This window comes from Equus quagga, chromosome 17 (genome assembly GCF_021613505.1).
Source record: "Equus quagga isolate Etosha38 chromosome 17, UCLA_HA_Equagga_1.0, whole genome shotgun sequence".
Taxonomy (NCBI): domain Eukaryota; kingdom Metazoa; phylum Chordata; class Mammalia; order Perissodactyla; family Equidae; genus Equus; species Equus quagga.
Genome location: NC_060283.1, coordinates 53,865,769 through 53,892,594, shown reverse-complemented (window position 1 = coordinate 53,892,594; position 26,826 = coordinate 53,865,769). Strand labels below are relative to the sequence as shown.

Genomic DNA, 26,826 nt, shown 5'->3' with positions numbered 1-26,826 from the left:
GTTAAGCATGGAAATGGCATGTATAGATTTGTGTTTAGAAAAAGAACTGGTATCAGTATAAATGACAGACTGAAGAGAGCTAGATGAGGGGCACAGAAACCAGATAAAAAACTACTGTAGCAGAGAGACAGGATGGAGACCTCAGCTAAGGCAGTGGCCATGGAAACGGAGACAGAAGAGAGTTTTGAGAGACGTTTGGAAGGAAGAGTTGACAGGACTCGGACGGAAGGATGTGAGATGAAGGCAAAGAGTGGCTACTATTTTACTGCTCTGGATGACTTGGAGGACGGTGAATCCATTCCCCACATTATGAAATGGCCAGTTTGGGAGAAAGGGAAAATAAAGGGTTTAGGAGCAGATTTGTTGAAGTCTTATAACAAACGCACATTTTCTTAATTATCTTTCTTTAGGTATTGCAATTGGGTTTGTCTAACATAATGAAAAACTGTTAGGTTTCAATAGCTAGAACTGAGCCGGATTAGATTCATTTATCATGAGTTGACTGGGAGATTTGGAAATGAAGCTGTCAGAGGCTTAGTTTGGCATTATTTGCCATCAGTCCAAACTAGGATTTTAACAAATGGGAAGAGGCAAAATTTATTTCATTAAGGAAGAGGAAATGAGAATAGCGACACCTGTTCTTGGGAGAAAGTCTGTTAATTCCTAGTTATGATGATGCATTTGTCATCAGTAATGCTGAATGATGTTGGTGACGTGACACAACGGCTCCTCAGATGAGTTTTAGTGGCTAACAGGGAGTTGGTATTTTGGGTGAAATTTCAATGACGCATTGATTTAGTCATTCCATAAAGCATTCATATATCCATCCATCTGATAAATATTTATTGAACATCTGCCTTGAGCCATGCACATTGAAAGCGCTGGGAGAGTTTGGATAAATTTAAAAAGAAAAGGATAAAGTCTTGGGGAGAACACTCAAAGGTTTTGGTACTTCAGATCTCCAGTGTATAAACAAGGAAGCCAAAGATATGACAAGAATAACTAAACTGAATAAACGCCTACTCTGGTTCCAGTGGATTCTTTTCAGCTATGGTTCAAGTCGTCGTTGTTTCCTCAAGCCTTACTTATGCTTATAGAAGTTCCTCATACGCTGTGTAATCTTTTGCTTGCTGTTTTGTGATATTCATGTTCCTTCTTCTAAGAACGGGAAAAGAGCGTGTCAAAAGGAAAAGAGTGACTGTTACTCCTCTAAAGCTATTAGGAACCCCTGTATTCAAGGAAATCAAGACAAACACTGACAACGATATGATAGTAACGCAAGGATTACCTTTTACAAATGAGCGTGCAAGCCAGAAAGCCTCTGACTATTTCTGCTCTCAGAATACATTTTCTCAGCAAGTTACCTCTCCTGTGTGATTGCTGTCTGGGGCCTGCTGGAGGGAGTAAAATTCTTTCAAATATTGGTTCTATTAAAATGTATTTGGCTTCACAACTATAAACAGCTGATGTAACATCTTTATTGCTTTCAGTTTTAAAGTGTAAACTCACGAAGAGAAACGAGTTCCATTAACACTGGTTGTTGCTAAAGATTATAGGACTAATTTAGCATTAAGAGGATTTTTATCCAGTGTGTTTCTCTTGGCACAATTTCACATATATGATCCAGCACATAAGTATAGAACCCAAAGAACACTTTATATCCTTTCCCTAATCTTAGGATAGTTTAGATTGGCAGAACTAAGATAAAAACCACTGATTTCTTTTTTCCTCAAACAGCAGATCGGTGTTTCTTAAAGCATGTACTGCAATGAACAAGTGGTGTCCTTTGGGTAAGTAAACAACCAATATTTTGAATGGCTCTATCCCTGCGCCTTCATTTTTCTCTAGAGCAACACGAGATGTGTAACAAATACATCAAATGACCTAGATTCAAGTCAGAAGCTCTGCCAACTTACTGACTGTTTCATCTTGGACAAGTCATCTAATCATAACAATCTTTTGTTGAGCACTTACTGTATGCATCTCTAGACTACAGGCATCCTTCTCTGTGATATCACAAATGATCTTATGACACGCTATCTTATTAGATGTATTATCTTATTTAACTCCCCCAAGATGCTATGAGGTAGTTGCTTTGGATAGCCTCCTTTTACAGATGAAGAAACAGGCTCAGAGAAGTTAGGTGACTTCTCAAGGTCAAACTGGGACTTGAAATGAGCCCACGGGTTTGATCAGGAGGCTCTATTTGCCTCCTGCAGAGTTTTGATTTTTCTCATCTGTAAAATGGAAATCACATAATGAATCGCTCAGGATTTTTACAAGAATTAAAAGACAATATTACACAAAAGGGATCAGCGCTGTTGCTACAGTCATTTCTGGTCTATTCTCTCAGACTCCCAGATAGACAGGCAGGAGAGTGCTTTTATTTCCAACCACTCCTCCGTCCACGGAATCCAGTCTCCACCCACCTGCTGACTCTCTCTTGCCAGTGTCTTTGAGACTTCTTCATTCTTCTCCATTTCTGTTTCTCCAGTTGTATCAGTGCCAGTGTCCATCACTTTTTATAATTTCAACAACTGTGTCATTCTTTTTCCTGCGCCAGCCTTCCTCCTCCTGATCTAGCCTTCTCACACTACCTGATTAATATACTTGGAGCATCATATTCCTATTACCATGTGTCATTCTTTATTGCTTATCAGATGAAGACCTCCCAGTAACATCACCCTGGTCTTTGACTCTGGGTATGGTCCTATACCCATTCTCAGTAGAATCTAATGGAATTGGGAGGGAACATTTATTTATCTATTGAGCAGCTATTATGTGCTGGGCACTGTTTTTATTTGGTGGAAAAGATAGGCTTAGGCATGGGCCTCATGAAGAAGAGACCAGGACCAAAACACCAAATAGATATACATAGTAAATTACAATTATAAAGGAGGAATCGTGGGGGGTGAAAACTAACATAGTACAGAAATTCAGGGAAGGTTCCCTAAGGCAAAATAAGACCATTTGCCTTACATCCCCACCACCATGAACTTGGTTCATTCTCTTCCTTCTCTTGAGAAACTCCCTATTCTCCACGCAAATCCAACTATCCTATCAGTCTTTCTCAGGATGCAGCTTAAGTCCTGCTTCCAATATTAAGCTTTGCTAACTTCTCTAGTCTCCAAAGATCATATTTAAAGAAAAATCTTAATGCATTTGCAGTTCTTTGTTCCTGCTCTCAAAGTTGATTCCGTAACAGATTATGGGTTTTAGGGTCAGGTGCGTTATATCTTGCCCCCGCAGCTTGATTATTGATGTTTTTATCTAAAAACCTTGTGTTCCTCTCCTTTAGATTCCACATAGTGCCATAATAAATGAGTGTTTGTTTAATGAACAGCTGAGTGTTCAAGGAGTGTGCAGAGCTAGATGGCTAGAAATCTATGTAACAAAAGTAGGCATGAGAATCGTGGCTTTAATACCTTAAGCGACCTTCGTAATGCTTCAGCTTAACCTAATCCCACTCTTGTTCATTTGCTTTAGGTTTTATTTGAGCTTAAATTTGACACTCTTTGCATTAACATTGCAGAAAAACTAATTGTTTATTGTTCTGGAGGTTTGGCTACATTACCTAAAGTTAACACAGAATTCATAATAACCCAAAAACTGAACCTGCCTGTGAAAGTCACTGGTCCCTATCATTTATCCTTCAGATTATCTATTTAATGCCAAATTTCTGTATAAAACTCAAGAGAAATCAACAAAATAAAGACCTTAAGTTTCAGCTCTTGGCATGCCTCTGAAAGGAGTGTAATCCGTGTAACAAAATTCTATATATTTTTTCTGGTCTTCAGAGCCCTGCTTAGCACTCAATTTTAAAAACGGCTAACAGGATTCACAGAAGGTGAGTGAAGTTTTCGAAGCAGAGTAGGGTCAATTTTGGCACAAATTTTGCCAGAGCGAATAGCGTTAGAGTCGCGTGGAGAGGGGTGTGAGGGCTTAGGTCTGCCAAGCTCTGCTCCGATTCATCGTTTCCTCTGTCTGTGGGCTGAATGTCAAAGCACAATGCTATTCATAGGAGGAGAATTCCAGCTGAACCACACTGATGTTTCCTGCTCTACTGCTCCCTCACTCTTGAAATGATTTTATTCAAAACAATGACACAATGATACAAAGTTCATTCTCCATAGAATCCTTGTGTGGTCATCAGATCAGAAGCTTCTCAAACCACAGCACCTCCACCTCTTCTATATTTTTAGTCTCTAACTGCTCCACTTTACACGTGGTGTCCTTTCAATGAGTAGGACAAATGATAACCTGCACAAGAGGCAAGCATTCTGGCCTGTATTCCTCAGTTTTCCATTGGCTTGTACATAAATTTGAAGAGATTTCTTCCTATCTCCAGCCTTCGTGCATTGTGGCACCAAATCTGTTCATTTGTTCAGCAAATATTTGTTGGGTGACTACTAAGTGGGAGGCAATATTCCAGACAGTGGTTCTGTTAGCTGTGCCAACAGCAAGGCGAGTGTCTCTAATAGAGATGAGTGATTCTGTTTGACAGACAGCATGGTGTATAGAAAGAGGATTTGGGTGGTAAGACTGAATTAAATCTTGGCTTCAACAAGTGACTGACTGACTTAGATCTGTCACTAAAATCTCTGGAAACAAATATCTTCATCCATACAACAGTTATAGTTCAAAAAATATTTAATGATGCCTCCATGTGCAGGCACTATTCTACAAGCCAGGAATGCAGTATTGCCCCAAGCAGATAAGGACTCTGCCGTGATGGGGCTGAACGTTTTAAGCATATTTAATGCACTCTCTTATTGCACCACTGACTCTTGTTAGTCTATGTGGTGGTTTTAAAATGTATCCACAGACTCTTTGATACTTTTTATCCTCAAAAGATAAAGCCTAATTCCCTTGCCTTGAATATGGGTCAGGCTTGGTGACTTGTTTCTAATGAACAGAAAGTGGTGGAAATGATGCTCTGAGGCTTCCAAGGTGAGGTCATGAAAAGGGTAGCTTCCTCCTGACTGTCTCCTGGAATGCTCTGTCTAGGGAAGCCAGTGGCCGTGTCCTGAAGACGCTGAAACAACCTATGGAGAGAAGCCGAAGCTTCTCAGTAACGATTGATATCAACTCACTAAGCGTGTGAGCAATCCACCTTGAAACAGATCTTCCAGCCCTGTGAAACCGTCATATAAGGGCAGCCCTAGCCGAAGTCTTGACTGCAATCTCGCGAGAGACTTCAGCCAGAGCTGTACACTTAAGCCACTCCCAAATTTCCAACCCCTGGGAACCGGAGGATGATAAAGGTTTACTGATGTTGCCTCTAAGTTTTGGGAGGCAACTAGTTATAGAGCAACAGGTAACTAATATAGTCTGTGATCGAAACATCTGGATGAGATAAACGATTGTGAGGGAAATGTTTCAAACTTCCTCGAGTTTACCACCTATGTTGGAAAAAGAAACATTAAATAACTCCTCACAGACTTCCAATGTTTCTATACTATAGGAGAAAACCCAGACTCGTAGGTCTACTACTGAAACCCTACATGACCAGACCCCACCCAACCTGACCTCCTCTACTCTCCAGCACCCTCTACTTTGGCCAAACCTATCCTCATCCAGTGTTTGACCATGACCTTTCTCAGTCTTCAGGGACACATCTCTTCTTGTTGCATATTCATTTTTCTTTCCTTGCAAACTTAAGTCGTGGGGTCATTCTTGATTATACTAATTCATAGCAATCTCTTCCTTTTTTAATCTTCCTGTAGTTTTTATTGTCAATGTTGCTTATTCAACTCTTATTTTCCTAGGTACTCACTCTGCTATTACATGTCACTATTAATTAATCTATAAATATTTGAGTTCCTCCTATCTGCAAAGCACTGTGCCAAGAGCTATATTCAACACCTTTACTTTAGTTATATTTAACTTTTAATTTTTTTAATTTATTATGGCATGTACCTTTTTATGTAAGTGTTTCTTCACCCCACAATTAGATTGTAAGCAACTTGAGGAAAGAAGGCAGATCTCTTCCTTACACCCCTAGGCACATCTTGTAGAATATGAATCTCCAGAAGCATCTTTGTACCATCTCCAAAGGGAGAAACAATTTCAAAATAATGGGACGGTATTTGATATTTTCTCATTCTCCTGCTATTTATGAAACTAGAACACAGTGATCCAGCATTAGACTGTGAAGCACTCGTTTATGTGGGACTGGGTTTCTTTCCCTGGCCGTGTAACTGAACCATGAAATCCTCTTGGAGAGACACCTCTGGATAAAATTTCAGGAAATTATGAACCTTTCCTTCCTTAGTCACTGGTCTGACAGTTCTCTCTGAGACGAGACGTTCTCCTCAACTGTCTTGAAAATGTTGTCTTCAACATAAGACATCAAAAATGGTGTGAGACTTGTGACGTCCTGAGAATTACACTGAAAGATCCGGGGCTAAAATGAAGCAGGGAGTGCTGACCATCATTTGAGTGTGACAGGGTAACTCAAGTGAAAGCAAATTTTTCCCTGAAATTATTCACAGAATTAAATCCATCCCCTGGTTTGCTTTAACAGCAGTGAGTTAGTAAAACATGCAACGGATTTAAAATAAGAACAGATAATTGAAAAGAAAGGAAAAGGTAGCTCTCAAAATTTAAGTTGCTTAAGAATCACCTGCGTTGTTCTTTAAGCTGTCTGCTCGTCAACAACACCCCATTCACCACCATGGGCCCCTCATCACCTCATCATCTTATCATCTCCACCACCTCCTCCTCCACCCCCACCAGATGCCAATTCAGAAAGCCTAGGGTAAGACTCTGGAATGTATATCTTTCAACAGATGTATTTAGATAATTTTGATTAAGGTGGAATGATTGAACATATCTGTTTGTAAATCACAAAGACAGAGAAAGGACAAGGAGGAAAATATACTGATAATATCGTGTGATTCCTATATTGTTTTCTCTTTAGTTAGCTGTATTTCCACTCTTCAAATTTGTCCTAAATTGTGTTAATCTCATTTGGACAGGATTAAATTAGAGAGTTACAGCTAGTTGTGTGTTGAAAAGCTCCTTATTGTAAAGAGAAATTCTTTGTTCTTTAAAGAAATCTGGACTTAAAAATCTGGAAAGGAAATGAGGATTGAAGAAGGGAGTGTTAAAAAAAATTCTGGGGAAAGAGCTAGCTGTGATTGAGAAGTCTACAGAGATTTTAATTCCGTAGATTTCCAGGGCAATGAAGAGATCATGAAAAGAAAAACTGAAATGGGAGTCACAACCAGAACCCCGGGCCTAATCCAGTCACCAGCTCCTACTAACCCATCTGCCACATGGTCCCAGGAGCTCTTTCCAAAGTGTGATCTGATCCCGATGGCCACATTTTGGTTGTGCGTACGTGTGTGTGTGTGTTTGGTATGTGCGTAGAAAAACTTCTGAGAAATGTACACTGAAATGTTAACAATGGTTCTCTTTAGAAGGCAAGATTATGCAAGATTTCGGCTTCCTACAATATGTACACTTGCATTACATTACTTAATTTTAAAATAGTGAGCAGGTATTTCTATGGTCAGAAAAAGATATAAATATTTTGAAACAAAATTAATTTACTAAAAAGTTCCAAAGGCTTCTCATCGTCTTCAAAATAAAGTCCCATAGTTTTGGTGTTGACCAAATAGCGTCATCTCCCGACACTCACAGCAAACATCTTCCTTTTTCAGATGAAGCAGACTCAGATTCCTAGCACACCTAACTCTTTTACGTCCTGTGTCCTCACTTTGTTGGTCACTCTCTGTTAGGAATGCAAAGACACTGGCTGTCCAGCTGACAAACTCCTCCTCATTCTTCAAGATCCATGCTACGACAGAGAACTACCTAGTGAAAAGCCTTTCCTGACATCCCAGGTGGTGCTATGTGAGCCACATTGGAGCCCAAGGCAAAAGAAACATCAGTAATACTGCTATTGACTTTATTTAAAATTTTCACATTTTGTTCATCACAGAACTTTAAAATTAATTTTGATACTTTAGAATATTGTATTGAAATATGATTGATCTTGATTAGAGTTTTTTGTTAACCTCTCAAATTCTGCATTGTACTTGCCTCACCATAGTTCCATCCCAGGTAAAGGTGTCTGGACTCCCTCTTCTCTGCTGCCTCTGATCTACCTCCACGGTGGAATTTATCACATTCCATATTTATTTATTATAGTTTCCAATATACTTATTTCCCTCCTATAGACTTGATTGCTCTGAGGGTTTGTGGCTCTTTCAATCAAGATAGAAGTAACAGGTATCCTTCAAGTATGTAATAATGACAGGAATAAATGTGAAACTTCAATCAAGTCTCTTAAATTTTCTGAGCCTCAGTTTCCTTAACTGTCAAATAATGAGATACTGGATTATCTCAATAACATTCAATGATTGATGCTATACTCTATACATATGTTATATTACATTATAAATAATATAATATCCAACACTAACGTAGCTCTTACTATGTGCCAGGCACTTTCCTAAGTATTTAACAATTATTAACTCAGTTAATTCTCACAACTCTATGAGGCAGGTGTTATTAGCCTCAATATATGGATGCGGGACCAGCCTCAGAACAACCAAGAGCTTATCCAAGGCTCGTGTTTGAATCTAGGCAGTCTGGATGTGGAGTCTGTGCTTCAAGCCACAATATTCCCTCTCATAATAATAATAATTCTCTATATAAATATAAATATGTAACAAAACAAAGATTTTATTTTTAAAATGTGAAAATACTATCAGCCTTTCTAATTCTGATCCACAATGCAATTCTAACTGACCCGAGACCAGCGAATATTGCATGCTGTGGCATTTCTTCCATGAGGGTGACTTCACTCTAAAAATACACTGGTGCATTTATCAAAGCAAAGGACACGATGTGACCTAATCAAAGAGGATGAGAAAACTTGAATAGTGAGAGTTACATAAAATGACTAAGGTTTGGTAGCCCAAGTTTCCCGGGTGATGTTTAGAAGAAGATTTAATAAAACAGGCACTTGGAAAACACAGCGTCAGCCAACCATGGAGCCTGACCCCCACCTGTGAGCCTGTGCCTGGGCTCTATGCTTCCTGGTCAGCGAAGGGGAATTGGCTGAAATTACTTGGTTAAATCTGGCTCTTAGCTTCAAGGAGAAGTTGGAAACATCAACTGAAATTGGCAACCTCAGCAAGTGACATTACTACCTTTGTGAGAATTTCAGAAATAATCAGTTATTTATCCTCATTTATCATATAGACTTAGATATTAAAGGTCCCTATCTGAGAGTAGCTGGAGAGCCTCTGCTCTTTATGGAGAAAAAAGGAATAAAGAAGAGAAGACATGTGGCTCCCAGAGCTGATTTCAGTGGGGCGGTCACCACTGGGAAGCTTGTGAGGTAAGTGATGAAAAGTAGAGAAGCCGCAGAAAGGACAGGACAAAAAACCAAAAGATCCTCCACTGTGCTGTCAACAGCTATTCTTTACTCTTTATTTTTCTACTTGTTAAATTAAGTTTTATTGTACTTCAAAGCATTTCCAGTTCTCTGATGCAAATCTTGGACCAAGCCAAAGAAGGCATTAGTTGAGAAATCCTTTTGTCATGTTATCTGGCAGTGGGGTGTGCCTGCCTGCATTGCATGAGAGCGTGGCAGAATGTCAAGTCAGGAGCTGGGGGAGATGGGCGACTACCAGCAGGCGCCATAGCCGTCCCTGTGTACGAGTGTGATGGGGCCATGTTCACCTTCCACTTCCTCCTGTTGCGTTCCTACAGCTCTGTGCAGAATGCTGGAGGAAACAAATGGCAATCTAATCCCAACCTCAGTTTCCATGAGTTTCACAGCCTTTATCTCCATGTTGCCATCTAAAAGGCCAGTAATGTTTCCCAAACATTTGTTAACTACTGATGTGCTGATGAAAGAAGTAAGCGAAGTGGCTTTGGCTGTGAAATTCAAAAGCTATTCCAATATTTTCTGTAATTTAAGCCAGAAGCAGACTGTAAATGTTTCCCGCACAAAAATCTTTCATATGCATTCACAAGAACTGTTAGGTATTCATGAGGAAAATTTCCAGGTGGATCTACCTGGGGAGGAACAAGGGAGCTTTTTCCCATTTTCTTTTCCCAATATTAGCATTATAGACATTTTTGATAGCACAGTCAGATTTACCTAGATCAGAGAAGTAGAAATCCAACCGAAAACAAGCTAGCATCTTGTCCTTTACTCATCTCAGACTCTCGTTGGGTGAGTCTCTGGGTGAATTTTGTAATCCAATCACCCATATCAATCTTTCAAACTGTATCAGATTCTCACCAATATACGGCACTCCTATTTTGTTCCCTGTGTTAGGAATCATGCTATATCTGATACAAGTGTGATATTATGATGTGATTTCTGCCATTAATATACTCTCTGTCCAATGAATGAGTCTAAATTAAAGCACAAAGCACTCAAGGACCACTATTTGGCAATACATCCACAAGAGAGATAGAAAGGAAGAATAATTAGGGTCTGAGTGATCAGGGAAGGCAAAATGGTAAGTGTCAGATGTGAGCTGGTCCTTTAGCAGACATTGAGGGTGAGACAGGAGCATGTGCATCCAAGTGGAAATGAGCATGGCCTGCATGGATGACATACAGACACTGCCTTTCTGGGCACAGGCCCCATACTGCAGAACAGAAAGCTGATGAATCCTGATTATGAAGGTCTTGAAAGAAAGGGGCAACTCCAGGATGTATTTCCCAAGGTGGACTCTGACCCTAAGGCTAGTGGCTATGGGAGGTGAAGGAAAGGGAGGCGTCAAAGATGACTCAGATGTTTCTTCCTGAGAGACTACCCAGTATTGCTGGGAGGAGTGAGAATGGAGAAATTCGACTGAGCAATCCCTGACAGAAGATGGATGATGAGTTCTGAGCTCCCCGGAATAAAACCTACACTAGTTTTGAGTCAAAGTCCAGAAGAAAACTATTTACTATGAGTCGCTCAACTATTACAGTTAAATTATGGGTGTGCTAGAGAGGTTGGTACACCCACGAATTCTGTCCTTATGCGCCTGCCATCACTTCTGTAAAAACACACCACGTGAAAAGTCAGCAGCAAGAGCAGGGCCAGAAAAACCTTCCCTGCTCTGACTTTCACAACCCTCGGCACTGAGAAGGCTCATAGGCTCTTTCAACATAAAACTACACAATAGTTCCCTCTTAACAATACAGGTGCCATAGGTATAACATGCGTGAATCCCACTACCCGGCAATTATTCAATGATTTTAATCTTCTTTCTCACATTTTTTCCTGGAGCTGCAGACAGCAGAAAAACCAGTTGAGCTCACTTTTACAGCCATGTTTGATCTATGATAATGCTGAGAAGTCGTATGAGAAAGAAAAAAGAGATGCTATAAACTCAAATGAACCAGACCCTGGAATTGCCGCTGTTGGCACTCATGACCTAGAAAAAAACCATTATCTCTACAGGTAAAAATTGTGCTTAAAATCCAGGCTCAGGCACACAGTAACCATGTGAACATTGGTAAGTTACTTAAGGTTTCTGTCCCTCAGTTTTTTCATCTTCAAAATGGGGATAATCATATCACATAGTTCAAAGAGATGGTGTATTAAGCAAGGAAATATATGCAAAGTACTTAGCAGTGTCCGACACATGGTAAACTGTTCAATAAATATTCGCCCCTCTTATTATTTTTATTGCATCTCTGAAGACAAAAGGTAGGCTTCGGAGGTCAAAAGACATGTTAGGAATGTTGACCTTGCATTGACCAAAGCTACGGGGCCACATCTGGATGGACAATATTCAATATTAACTCCGTGATTACACAAATTTAGATATAATTCAATCAGCAGTTGGCTCCTGCCTTCCATGGGCCCCTGTTTTCAGATATGGGATGGGCTGAATTTGTTATCTTCTGAGGGTGCAGGGGTGTTCGAAAGTGACCACCTCGAGAGGGTTGGGGTTTAATTTGGCATAGAGTCATACTTACACAGTATAATCTCCTCTATGCTTTTAGTGATATTTTTGACTACTTGAAAAATATTGTTTTTCATTAACTTCATAAAAACACGACTCCTTGTTCGGCAAGACTGCATTTTTTGGAGTCCACTTATCTCATTATGGCAGGGTTTTACTGTTGAAAAAGTAGTCAGTTCCACAGTAATTAGGAAGCGTTTGCCTGCACTTTCATGGGTATGTCTGTGTTGAAAGGAGACAAAATTAGCTCACTGCACACTGTAGCTTGGCTTTGTCTAAATACGTTTGGAGAGTTATGTTTTGTTTTGTTGCCTTTGCTCCTAAGCATGATATTTTGGCTTTAAAGTTTGCCTCTTGACAAGCCACTGCATGTAGCAATGACAAGCGGTTGGAACTATTACACACTGGGTGCCTCTGCCCATTTCTTCCCCATGTGAACGAGAAGCATCGGGGCCTGCCTGGCAGTCTTCAGAAGCTTTCTTTACCCGGGACTTATTATTTCCAGAGGCTAGTGACCTATGCTGTTTGTAGCAACACAAAAGGGAGTCCATGAAGGCAGACATTGCCAAAAGCAAGCATTTTGCTCCGGACCTGTGTTCACCATGGCAGAGACTGCAGCAGCTTCCTCACTCACCAAAATCCAGACTTCTCCAGATGCCCACCAGTCAAAAAGACTGTGGGGGGAGTCCTTTGGGTTGCTAATTATATCTGTTCTGAGTGATTTATCTGTCCTACAGGCCTGCCCGGCTATTCTGGGAGTAGAATGTGCCCACGGATGACAACTCCCGTTTTCGCCATGGCTGAGTTTCAGCTGGGGTGCGGTCTGGAATTTCATCTTCATTTCTCTATTGCCCAACTAGCGCTGAAGAAGTCACTGTAGCCCAGAAAGGATTTTAACTCTGTTAAGTGGGCCCTCATTTCCATGACACTATAACTACAGCGATTCATGCAGAATTAGTCAGGCAAAGCCGTGTTCTCCACTGAATACTGATATCTAGGCTAACTCTGATACATGTATCAGAGTCCACCTCTTCTCATATTTCTTGATTTCATGATAGAGACAGAGTAGAGGTGTTTATATTCCTAATTTCTAATTTTTAGTCTACTTTTGAAAACCTAAGTAATGCAACATGAGAAATTAGAACTGACTACTAGCCATAAGAAATGTGAACTTAATGACAGATTCTGGAGCCCGACTGCCTGGCTTAAAATCTTGACACCACCACTTATTAACTGTGCAATCTTGGACAAGTTACTTAATCTCTCTGGGCATTGGTTTTCTCAACTGTGCAGTGAATAACACTGCCACTGCCTCACTAAGTGTCTGGAACGTAGTATGAGATCAAGAAATACTTATCATCATTATTTATTATTATGAACTCATTTTAATCTTTCAGTGTAATAGATGTGAGAAACAAAGAAACACAACAATTAAAAAAAAAAAGACTAAAAATACCTAAATGCAAACCATCATTTTGAAGTCATTCCCTCTCTATCACAAGAGAAGGAGAAAAAAAGTAACTGTGTCTATCCTAGTTTTAGATTCTCTAAATTTCTCTACAGAACATCACCCTCAATTATAAAATTACATTTTATACCCTACTGATTATGGGAAGAGTTGAAATCTTGGACACAATTTGTGTCTGGCCCTTTGTATAGGAGGGTAAGATAAGGAGACAAATCTCATAAACAAAGAATAAGTCAAGGTGGTTTCCAATACCTTTCTCTCCTACCCCACATGACTGAATTTTGGCAAATTACTGTCTCCCTGGGTCCCAGTGTTCTCATCTATAAAGGGAGAGGGTCGCTTCCAGTTTCAAAAACAAACCAATAAACTATTTTTTTGGACTGAGTGTTAGAGGTCTGAGAGACTAGCAGAAATATTTTCACTATTTGAGATTTCCTTTAATTTTGTTCTCTCCACCCACAAACATAAAGATAATCAGCTTATAGCCCATTATTATTAAGGTATGATGATAGGTCTAGGGTAAAAATTGGTTACACATCTCCTTTTTGGATATTGTGTTTCTGCATAGTCCTTTAGATTAGGTCTATGAGCCACTTGTCACACGGTTTTTCCCATTTTTTCTTCTTAATTTAGTGGAATTATAAGAACTCTCCATGATTCTCTCCATGAATCTCTAAATCCGACCAAGTAGCACCAATTAATTTTAAACTATTCACTCACACACCTTATATTTCTCTCTTGGAAGTTTTACAAAAAGAAATTTATACAACTGAAAAATACTTAAAAACAAAAAATTAGTTGTTGAAAAGAGCTAATGAATTTCTTCTGTCACTATCATTAGCAAATTGGTAATTAGCATCTTAAACCAGAAGAGTTCAAAGAATATTTGTCCTTATATGCTGAAAGCATTATTTCTGAAGCTCGTGCTCTTAAGATACGCAGGAATACATACATTCCAACAACATCACATGGAATTAACCTGTTATAAAGAACTAATATACACACAATATGAAGAGAAAAAATCATGCTGTTTGATGAACGACCTAATAACATGTCATCAACAACTCTATATAATGACTTGCGCAGAAGTCCTTTAGAAATGATAAGGTGCTATTCGAATGTAAGGAATTATTTATTTTGGCACCAAGAGTTTCAATGCTCCACACTAACTGAATTGATGTTTTCTTTTGAACCATCCTGTTGTGTATGATTCAGGTGGATTCCCCACGGCTCTCATCTTACTTCATAGGACTGGGTGTCTGAAAAGCACTGTGCTTATTTTTAAAAGTCACTAGCTCCTAATTCTCTTTACAAATAATTCAGCAGAGTATTCTTTACCATAGCAAATTGCCGTAATTGATCTGAAATACAATCTGACTTACAGAAATCTGATTTACGAGAAGCTTTTTAGGAGATGGCTGCTTTGTGAAATGTGAAACATCTCACCTGACTTTTACTCCTCTGCTAAGAGAATGGGCTCCAAAATTTAAGAACAGCCTAAACAACATTGGTCAGATCATTGGGGTTAAAAGGCTTGTCCCCCTCGGTTCTGAGGACTTTTCTGAGTCTTTTCTGCATTTCCAGTCTGGATCCAAAAAAGAAAATACTAAACTGAGTTGGGCATCATGCCCATTTTATAACTTAGGAATGAGTAAATGGAACGGAAACAACACTAACGGAAAACAATCTTCTCTTAAACTAATGTGTTGATACATTGGCGCCGCTCAAAAGTCAGGCCAGAAGAGAGAGAAGAGATTCTTATAACAGTCTGCATTTCATTCATTCAGTTGATCAAATGCCAATCTATGGTTTCTGCTACAATACAGAGCGAAGGACGATCCAGCTTTGACATTGCTGCATATTTGTGTTATGCATACTATGGTGAGACGTATGAGGTGAATAATAAATGAATCAAAATTTTACAGATAAAGACTAAAATACATTCTGACTCCTACGTGCTTTATATTTTTCTATACAAATATTACAGGCTCAATTTACTAACTAATTCAAACAAATGGGGAAAAAACATACTCAGTATACGTACAAATACTTCCAAGTGGAAACGCTATTCAAAAAACTAAATTTTAGAATAAAATATTAAAGTGATACCAAAATATATTTTAACTAGAATCCAAAAGTTAGGGAAACAAATCAATTTCATTTACTTACAAGTTGGTTTTGCTGTTGGAGGGAATTTCGTCCGGGTAATAGCCAAAATTAGGAAAATAATAACTGGCCATAAAATCAAGACGAGAGTCCAAAGCTGTAAAATAATGGTAGAAAAAAAAGTTATTTATATTACTGAACCAAAAAAACAGGGAAGAAGTACATAAGACCATAAAATTCCAACGTGAGCCAGATATTTGCCTGTAAATATTATTAATAAGAAAGGAACAAGAGATTTTTTAAAATGCAAGAGACCTCAAAATGAACAGAATTATTATTTTTCCAGGCTTAAAACCTTAAAATGATCTTCTGAAGCCCCATCTCCAGTCACCTCTCCTGACTGACCCAAAAGTGGTGATCTTAAAATTCAAATCTGATCTGTGACTTCCTTACTCAAAAATCTTTTAGAGTTTCCCAGTTTCTTGGTGGATAAGGCTCAGCATGCTAAACATGGCATACAAAACCCAACGTAATTTCCACCCAGAACTATCTTATCACTTCCAATGTCAACATTCTATGCTCAGCCATAAAGATTATGTGACATTGAATAATGGCTCAAAAAACATTGCTCAACAAATGAATGAATGGATAACTGAGCTAATGAGTAAACAGGACCTTTACATTCCATGTACCCCTCCCTCCCCCCAAGACCACTAAAGATAATATCTTGTGTCTGCCTCTATCATAGAACTTCCACTCTTACCATCAATAATTTTTTTGTCTTGCAATTTTGCCTGTTAAATAAACTGGCAGTTCTTTTATGGCAGGAGAAGTGTTTTATTCATCCCTGAATTTCCACTGGTACAAAATAGACTCTCAAAATACGTATACCGCATTGAAATTTCTATTAGAGAATTTCAGTGTCAGACACAGCTTTTCTCCTCGTGTAGACATGATTCAGTTTGTAAGATCCTAACTGCTTAATATTTTACATACCTACAAAATTGGTTCCAGAGCAGTAAAAAACACGCACTCGCAGGAACATTACCTGTGATATGCAAACTGTTACAGTGCTCAAACCAGACCCTACAGTGCAAACCTTGCCTCTACTTCCTAAAGCAAAACGTGGAGCCATACTTCTGCCTGGTTTGCCATCAGACTTGCGATCACTCCTCCACTTTTCAGAATTGATTTGCTTCTGCCACATCCCAAACTACTGCCCAGGGCTCTTCAACTCTCCGAGACAATCTAGACCCATTCAGTTATTGATCCTTACGTAACTCTTAACCTAAATGTTGTCGACGCAAGTAATCCATAATCAGTCTATAAATCAAAATTGAGGTGAGTTTATTAGGAGCCAGGCTTGAAGACTCTAGCCCAGGGCCTGCCCTCCCCAAGGAAGGAAGGGCACGAAATAGTGGAGTGTACAGAATGGTTATATACCATCTTGGAACAAAAAGTACACATCACTTATGACAGGAATATCTCTTTTACTACTGTCATGGGATGCTTAGCTGGCACAGCATGTCAGTGGTCACAAGGTAAGCACAGCAGGTCAGTAATTAATCCTTAGTTTCCTGGAAGAGATGCTTATCCTTAAGGAAATGACAATGTGGGTGGAGTTACACCCCTATCTTTAAGGGCATCATTCTCGTCTTTGGGACATAGTAAATGTTTAAAGCAGGTATACAATGCATGCTCAACAGGCCATGTCAAGCCCTTTTAGAAAAACAAGGTCAGGCTGAATTAGTTTTAAACTGAACGGCTTCAGGGTCCAGCCCCATGGTGTAGTGGTTAAGTTTGGCCTGCTCCGCTTTGGTGGCCTGGATTCGCAGGTTCAGATCTTGGGCGTAGACCAACACTACTCATCAGCCATGCTGTGGTGGTGACCTACATATAAGGTGGAGGTAGATTGGCATAGATGTTAGCTCAGGCCTAATCTTCCTCAGCAAAAAAAAAATTAATTAACTAAAAATAAACCAAATGGCTTCCTCATATGCTCCAATATATCCTATTGCTTGTCATTTATTCATCAATTTTCTGTGAAAATCTCCATTGTGTGTCTAACAACATTGCTCTCTCTCTTTCTGGCAGGCCTGTCACCAACTTCTTAGGCTTTGGGTATAAGGACAAGTTTTAAAAAATGGAGGAAGTTAACTGTAGATCTAAGGAATCCTAAAGTACTCAGTTTGATTACAGCTGAAAAGCTCCCAGACCAGCCAAAAAGCCTAATCTCTAGCAGTGCTTCTCAAACATTAACGTGCAGACCAGATCACCTGGGCCTCTTGTAATACGTCCAGTCAGATTCGGTAGACCTGAGGCCGGGCCTGAGATTCTGCATTTCTAACAAGCTCCAGGTGGGTGTTGCTGATGCTGCTGGACCACACTTGGAATAGAGCAGTTCTAAATGTACGCCACCCCACCTAACTAGAAGAATTGTTTATAAAGTCCTGGAATGTTTTGTTGGAAAGTTCCTCTGAGATCATCTAATGCATAGAATTCAGCACACTTGTAAACTCGGTTAGGAAAAATAGATCACATTTTTATTTTCTTTGGCTTGTGATTGAAATTTAGCATTTCCATTAATGATGAATGTAGGCAACGAAGCACAATGTTATTAGAAGTACTTGTGACTTTGTCACCAATAGAGACCACAGATATTTTGAAGTCATGTTAGTGTTGTTGCAGATGCCTGAAAGTGCTGTTCATACTCATCACGACGTTACAATGCGGCAGCTATGGGCTCGTCATATTTATTTAATGCTATAATAAAGAAATACATATTAGCATATCATAAATTTTTTTTAATACTTCGGTAACTGAATTTCAATATAATTGGCTTTATTTGTAATCCTATTTATTTTACTGACTTAAAAAAACATTATTGTTGGAAGGGCCATAGGCTTCTGCAGGCTGCTAAAGGTGTCCATAGCACAGAAGAGACTAAGAAGACCCGATCTGATCCAATGGCCTTTTTATTCTCTGGAGAGCAGAAGGTTAGCATAACTTGTCCAAAGTCACATATCCAGCTGGGAAGCAGGAGACAAAGATCTGAACATCAAACTACTTAGGCTAGGATTTTTTTAAAGTTACCGTACCGCTCAGAGGAACAAATAAGAAAGCATTACAGAAAGCATATTGGAAAAATACAAGTACTATAGAAATAAAAGATGTGTTTTTATTCTAGCCTAGTCTCTGATGTATTCGAAAATTAGAGTCTGCTCTTCGAAGGTCCTAGATACAAGGTCCCGTTTTTATTCCATGTGACTCACTTGAAATGTAGACTATAAAGAATTAATGTTAAAAAAAATTGTAATGTGTGTGGATTGATTGGTTTTATATTTGAGGCCATAGTTATTCTTAAAAAAAGGATTCATCTGAGTAGGTTTAATGCCCCAGAGCCACTTTGAGGAGCATCTATTCATTTTCTACAGCCACCTCAGGAGAATCCGGTGAGCAACTGGCATCAATTGTACCAACACAAATGTACATTCACGTTCAAATAAGGGACACGTGTCAAGGCATATCTTTAAGTTGTCTTTCGGCTGATCTAATCTGAGGCCTTCATGAGGATGTTTTGGCCAATTTTGAAATTAATTTTAGGCATGATTTAAATCCAGACAAAAATGTAATCTATATCAGAGAAGTTTAAGGCAATTGAGACTCTCTTCAAGGCAAAAATCACAGCAATCTATTATCAGAAGATTTCCCCCAGGATTTTAGGTCAGAGAGGTTTGCAGAACACTTCTGCCAGTAGGCAGTAGCATTTTAGAAGGATAATAAACACAAAGCCCTCCACACTGTGATCTCGAAAACGTAAGGTTGACAAGTTAATCACAAAAGCAAGAAATAAACAAAACTTAAATTTTCATAGCAGCAGGATTGCTCTCAACACCCTTCTAAAGATTCTCATAAACAACCCAGAAGCAAATGCAGCAGCAGGGATCCAAATACTAACCGGACGAGCTATGACTTTTGTTTGTGTGGGGAAAGGGCTAGGATATTGATTTTACATATAAAGACATTGGGGCTACTTGAAAATTTGGGGAAAAGAGTTTTAAAACGAATATTTTAATCATTTCACACCTGCCTTTCTTGCAATGCCTCCCTTGCATTTCGTTTTCCCTGCGTTCTTGACGTCTACAGGCATAAGCACATTGAGTAGTTTATAGTTCCTTAGTGTGCCATGGCATTTGTCTCCTTTTATTTCTCCAGAGTTTATTTTCTATTGAGATGACCCATTCTATTCTTTCTCTTTCTCCTTTTCCTTCTTGAAAAATTCAGTACCCAAGGGTCCTTAGGTGCGGCCCAGCAAGGTAAATCCACACCAGGACTAGGGGCATCACAGTGATGCAGTGAGGGAGGTGGGTCCTTAGCAAGGAGGAGAGGACATCCACAGTACAGCAACCAGACATGGGGTGTCAGAGCCCAAGTAGGGTAAAGAGAGTGTGTGCAGAGTGAGAAGCAGGCGGTTGGTTTCATACAGGGAAGTTGACCAAAAATGTAAATTTATCCCCCAGTAGAGGAGCCAAGTTTCTCACTATCCATCTGGGGAATTACAAACATGGAAAAGGGGGAAATGAGAATGAACCCTGTATTGTTGGGTTAGAACTAAAGATGTAGGTATAAAGTCCTGGTTTCCAAAATTTATAAAGAGACATGAAATATAGATATAAATGTGTGCATATAACTTATTTCCTACTTTCTGATTCCACAAGTTGTCTCTGCTTTATTTGTACTTCATCCCAGCCCTGAAAATACCCATTTTTCCAGAAAACAGTAGCTTCTTTTAATGGACATCTGAGTACTAGGTATGTTCATTGCTAGTGGAGTGTCATTGTTTCTAAGCCTGGACAGAGCTACAGAAAATATGTAGAACATATGTAGAAGATAGATAGATAGATCGATAGATAGGTAGAAAGATGAGAGACAGATAGAAATAGAGGGGTAGGTAGCTCAATAGATAGAAGGGTGATAGATAACACTGCTCAGAGAATAATGGGGACACAGCAGCAGGGCACAGATACCAGCCCATGACCCAATGTGAGCACCAAACTTGACCCACTGGACAAATTTAAACGTTAAAATACATGATAATGAAAGATTGTATCTAGTTGAATAAACAAGGAATACATGAGTCTATGTAGATATAAATAAACATGTAAGCAAACAGATAAATTGAAAGTTTGATGAGGAATTGGATATGTACATATTCTCAAAATACTTTCCCCACAAAATGGGACAAATTGACATCATGCACCACCTGATGCGATGCAATTGGAAGAACACAGCCCCACTTCTGTGATATTCCCGCCAACGATGAATAACCTGAGTCGAAAAATCAGTAGACCACAGATACTGTACAAAACAACTGGTCTTGAATGTTCAGAATGTGTCAGGGCCATGAAAGTCAAGGAAAGACGAACAAACTCTTACAAACTGATGGAAACAAGAGACATGAAAAACAGATGCAGAATGGGATTCTGAACTGGGTCCTTTTGCTATAAAGCCATGGTTGGGACCACTGGCGAAGCTTGAATTGGGTCTAAGGGTTTGATGGTGGTTTGGGTTATGTAGGAGAATATCCTTGTTAGTAAATTGTGAGCACTAAATTATCCGGTATAATGGGAAATCAATGTCAACTAGCTCAAGAAAAAAATTTTCCCCTGTTCCTGCAACTTTTCTTTAAATTTGAATTGTTTTAAAATTAAAAATTTAGAAATTATTTTTAAAATAATTCTTTTTGAAAATCCAGAACCAATTTTTAAAAGACAGCAAAAGAGAAGTGATGAAAGGCCAAGAAAAAGAGATGAAAACAAACACGCTTCATCTCCAGGAACTCTATCCTGTTGCACACAGGTGTTAAGGTTTGGGGAATTATTGATGACGACAGGACACATATCAGTGACTTTGGAGTCAGTGAAGTCATCCACCTAAAATTCTAAGTTTAAATCTTAAGAAATTCCTTGAATGAATGACGTGTAAATTCACTCCAAAATTTCTATGTATAACTGTTAAAGCCTAGTAACATTTGCCTCCGCATTTGCTAGAAATTTTGAAAACATCTCAAATCTAAGTTTCTGAAAAATCTGGGCAAAGCACGTAATTTCAACATTAGATAATTCACACCATATTACTTTGTCAGAACCCTTTATTCTAATTACTGCTATTCCATTGGATTCTATTTGTCTACCACTTTTATTATTTTCTTATAATTTTCACTAAAAGTACATAGGAAAATAAGATACACGTGAACTTTAAATTGTGTTACTACATATTTAAAAATTTGAAGAAACTACTACTATTTGAACGCCTTTAAATAGGGCATTCTCTCTCCAGTCTTAACCATAAATGTCACTATTCCCTACTCTCTTATGTGTGGCCCACTTCACATAGTCACATTACCTGTCTTGCCCCTACAGATATGTGTGTTTGTGCCCCGCACTAGAGTGGTCTGAAGTTGGTTGTGTCTGAAATGAATGATACTGAATATCAGTACAATTTCTAAACTGTAATGGGGACTTTTTTTGCCTAACCCTGAAAATAAATAAAAGTAAAATGTTTAGGATAAAGATTCTCTCCACTTCTTCATGGAATCATAGTCCTGGAGAGACTTAAGGACACTTAGGGTTGAACATACACTACAGCGATCATTTATTGAAGGTTTATACATTCACTAGTACAATAAACAATGATTGAACACCTGCTGTGTACCAGGCACTGAGGATAGAGCAATCAAAATTTTCAGTCTTTTGAGGACAGAAAGCATTAAAAAAAATTATAACCAAATGTAATAGATAATGCTAAGACATAGGAAGTAAAGCATGGGAAAGCAAGACAAAGCAAGGAAGCTGAGTCTAAAATCTAAACGGTGAAAAAGGGTCAGGAAGAAGAAAGAATATGTGTGTCGGATGGAGTGGGAGAAAGAAGCAGGGGTCTTTCAAACAGAGGAAACAAAAATCGAGTTAGGGAAAATATCTCTGCCAGGTAGTTATCCAGCCTCTCCTTGATTGCTTCTAGTGACTAGAAGCTCACTATTTCAAGAGACTTCTTCATTATCGGACAACTCATATTGTCTGATTTTTTTGCTCATAGCAAGGTGATATCTTCCTTCCTGTGACTAAGACTCATTTGTCTGAGTCTGGCCTCCTCTTCCACATGAGAATTCTGAAGTATTTGAGGAGACACCAAGTCCCCTTTCCTCCTGGGTACTAACGCCAGCACCTTCAACAGTTCCCTGTTGAACACGATTTCAAAATATCTTCCCCAGGATGAATTCTTGCTGTCAAGTGGCCTTTTTCTTCTATTTAGTATCAGAATTCAATATAGTACTCCAAATGATAATAGCTCATATTTATTGACTGCTTAGAAATGTGCAAGATGCTGTATTAAACACTCAACATGCATTATCTCATTTAATATAATCATCTCATTTCCTCTTGCAGATGGGAAATTAGAATCTTAAAGAGACTAAATAAGCCTTTATTCCGTAAGCCACTAAGTGGTAGAGCCGGTATTTGAACCCAGGGAGCCTGGTTTCAGCACATGCACAGTTAACCATTAAGCTATGCAGCCAGACCATGACAGCATAGATTACTAGCTCTGTTTGATTGTAACACTATACTTTTATTAGTTCAGTCTATAAGAGCATGGAAAGTCATTTAAAGGTTGTCCTGTAATTTAGAATCATAACTTTTTCTTACAAACATGAATATAAAAATTTCCCAGCCTTCCATTTATAATGTATACTGTCTCTTCCTTCCTCTTCTTTTCCTTTCTTTTTGTATTGTCCTGTAAGTCAAGGATGACTGTTACTTGATGATTCCGAGAAAATGCCAAGGTTCACATTCTGAGTAAGACTTGGTACTTTAGACCTGGAATAAACCTTAGTTCCACACCCAAAACAGGGAAACAAAAGTGGCACAGAGTTCTAAGTGTAACTGGGCTTTCTGCTATTTTACACTGCCATCCGTGTAAATGACTCATCTGCAAACTGGGATCAAGGAAATTTGCTGAAATCTATACTTAGAGATTCCAATACATTTTGAGATTGGTAAATTTTCTGTGATGTGTATAAAAACAACTCTTTCTTCTTGGATTTTAAGCTAATGTATTCCTCGATTGCCCCCATTTCTAAAACATCATCTCATTTACTTTTTACTAACTTACAAAACTAATAAAATATGCATTTCTGCCGTGTACCAGGCACCATAATCAACAGGTACGTCTAGATTTTTTTGAACAATTAAAAGGAATTAAAGGAGTAAGTGGTACCAATCCAGAATAAGTAAAGGGCCTGAAACATTTGACAACATAGTTGAGTGAATTGCACAGGACCTAATTCAGTTTAATCCAATGTAATATTAAATTTGGGATTAGAGTTTAATCCTAAATTATTTTAATCAAAAAATTATTTTAGGGGCCAAACCAGTGGTGTAGTGGTTAAGTTTGCATGCTCAGCTTCGGTGGCCTGGGGTTCGCAGGTTCAGATCCCAGGTGCAGACATACATCACTCGTCAAGCCATGCTGTGGCGGTGTCCCACATACAAAGAAGAGGAAGATTGGCACAGATGTTAGCTCAGAGCTATTCTTACTCAAGCAAAAAGAGGAAGATTGGCAACAGATGTTAGCTCAAGGCCAATCTTCCCCTCCAAAAAAACCAAAAATTTAACCTGCTCCAAAATTCTGAAGTCAAGACTTTCTCTTTTTCTAGCCACTGTAAGGGGAAGTTATATGGGCAAGGTGGGAATTGAGGAGGAAGTTTCAAACTCAATCCAAAGTGTTAGAAATTTATCAAGTTGTGGGAAAGTCTGTGATTAAAAAAAAACAAAACAAAACTGGTTCTATCATCAACTGAGCTGAAGTGCCATCTGCTAGCCAAACATTTAACAACAGAAAATAACCAGCTGAAGTTAATTTTCCTTCTTCAGGTCATCAGTCTAGAATTATATTCCACAGAGACTTGAAGTCACTCCTGATATGCCTGTAGAACCATCTTCTTATGGAAGATAAATTCCCATCTTGCACTGTGTGGTCTTTCGTCCTGCAGCCTCTCTGCTGTCCCAGGACCGTTTCCCGTCATTACCCAGCATCCCTTTAGGTGAGCCTCCCTGTTGCTAACCTCCTCAGCGGAAGGCAGCTTCATTTTTCCATTATTTTTAGAATTAAATTACAAACCCAGCAGGGTGCAACTGCATCTAATTGATTTTCCCTACGACCTAACATTTCTGTTGGTGCTTAATGTATTTTTCCACACTCCTTTAGGATTCATTTTTTGCAATATAATTGAGAATTGATATTACCACTGATGCTAAAAAACAGCACTATCTAAGGCCTCCTGAGCAAATGTGATCTCTTTGTTGGTGGGCTGGACTCCGAGCAGGGATCAGGCAACAATGGAAAAGGAAATTCAATCCAGCAGCAATAGAGAAGCAGCAGGAGGTAATGGAAAGAACAGATCTATTTGGGGAAAGTCTGACTCTGAGTCCTTAAATTCACTGTGTGACCTTGGGCAAGTCCCTCGAGCTCTCTGAGACTCTCTAAAATTAAGACAATCAGATTATCTCAAATATTCCAGAATCCTGATATTTGATTTTACAAAAAAGAGAGAAACATTTAGTCTAAGAACAATTTCAAGGGAGATCACCTCAAAAGTGAAAGATCCTGGCTCCCCTTTTTGCAGCCAAATCCAACATTTAGCTTACCGCATTGTCATTCTATTTCTTAGGCTGTAGAGCTGTTTGAAGTTCCTTTCTCACTTTCTCTTCTAGCGTGTACTTTGATAATATATTTCCTCAGCAATCTCCACTCTAATATTTTCACTATATCCTTGGGTTTTTTCTTGTGTATCATTTGTTTCTCCATTAATAGATTTCTGACTTCTTCCTTCACAGACTATCCTTCCCACCGCCTTGCTTTGTGGGGGAATCTCTTGAAAACACAGTGGAAAACGATATCATGGTGGTGACACTAGCATCTTTCTTTAACATTCGGTAAGGACTATACATTTCCAGTGTTGCACAACTTAATTTCTACTTTCCTGGGTATAAATGTATATTTTTAAAGGGCCATATACAGAACAATTACTAAAATAGAGCCAAAAATCATTGCATTTTAAATAATTACTTGATGGATGACAAAGTCCAGCTCCTACACAGAGACTACGTCCTCTCCTCAAATTTATATACACTTTCTTTTCACTTTCTGTCTTTTAATTTGTCTATATTTTCTCTTTTCCCAATTTTTCTCATTTCATCTCCTTTTAGATCTTTAATCCTGACTCTCCAACCTCTTGATTTTCTCGTTCTTTGCTCCTAAGTAACACTGGCACACCTATATTCTTTCCACTTGTGTCCTCAAGTCTTCTTTCCAATGCCAAGAGAGAGCTCCAGCCCCAGGCAAAACTATGAAGAAAGAGATATACCTTTCTTTGCTCTCCTCCCCTCCACCTAGATTTATCTTTTCCTCTCCTTTTGGCACCACTATTTTCTAAAGGTCTCTTGTGTCCTTCTAGTTGGTCATACTGAACTCAGGTGGGCTTTTTGTATTGCCCCAAATTCTGGACTTCTTCTGATTTCACTTGCTTCAACAGACTTAGCTGTCCTGGGGCCCATTCTCTCAAGGGGCACTTAAGATCTGAATCATGTGATGTTCTCAAATGAACTAATAGCCCATGTATTCTCTTTTCCAGGCAAAAGTATAATTACCAGGAGCTTTTTAGGAATTTTGTCTATATAGGAATAATATAAGATATAGAGTGAAAACACTTTAGCATGCCTGACTTCCATCTCTTCTAAATATGCCATGTCCAACAGAAATTGAATGAAATGGAGAAAAACTCTAAAGCAGAAAATTGATACACCAGCTACTTTACAGATGAGGAAAGAACTTATTAAAGTTTCCAAAGATAAAATTTCTCAATGAAAAAACTTATTTACCTGAGGGTTTTTAAAAAAGTTTTAAGTAAAATGGTGTTATAAGGAAAATATACAACTTCACTATTCAATTTATCAGCAACAACAGATATAAATTTTCAGTTCCTCTATGCTTTCATTTTTAACTATTGAGTTTTCATCACTTAAGAACTTTATTGTACATAAATTTCTTTCTCTCTCTTACACTCCCTTCTTCTGGATTCCTTTCATCATGCTTTGAATAAAATATGACACACACACCGCCCCAAATCCCCCTATAACCTATTTGCCAAGTGTTTCGCCATTTATAAAGCACTTTGAAATACGTTAGCACATTGGTTCTCACCAGCCTATGAGACAGACAAGTGGGAAAGCCAGTTCTGAGAGAAATTGTGATACACTACTC

At 38.7% G+C, this 26,826-nt stretch overlaps 1 protein-coding gene across 1 annotated transcript in view; it reads right to left on the bottom strand.

Annotated features, from left to right (window-relative positions):
- Positions 1-26,826, bottom strand: part of ABCA12 (ATP binding cassette subfamily A member 12) — a 161,542-nt gene that overhangs the window by 133,071 nt on the left and 1,645 nt on the right. Inside the window, exon 2 of the mRNA XM_046643712.1 lies at positions 15,571-15,664. Within this exon, the coding sequence (XP_046499668.1) occupies positions 15,571-15,664 (94 nt within the window). The remainder of the gene's footprint in view (positions 1-15,570; positions 15,665-26,826) is intronic.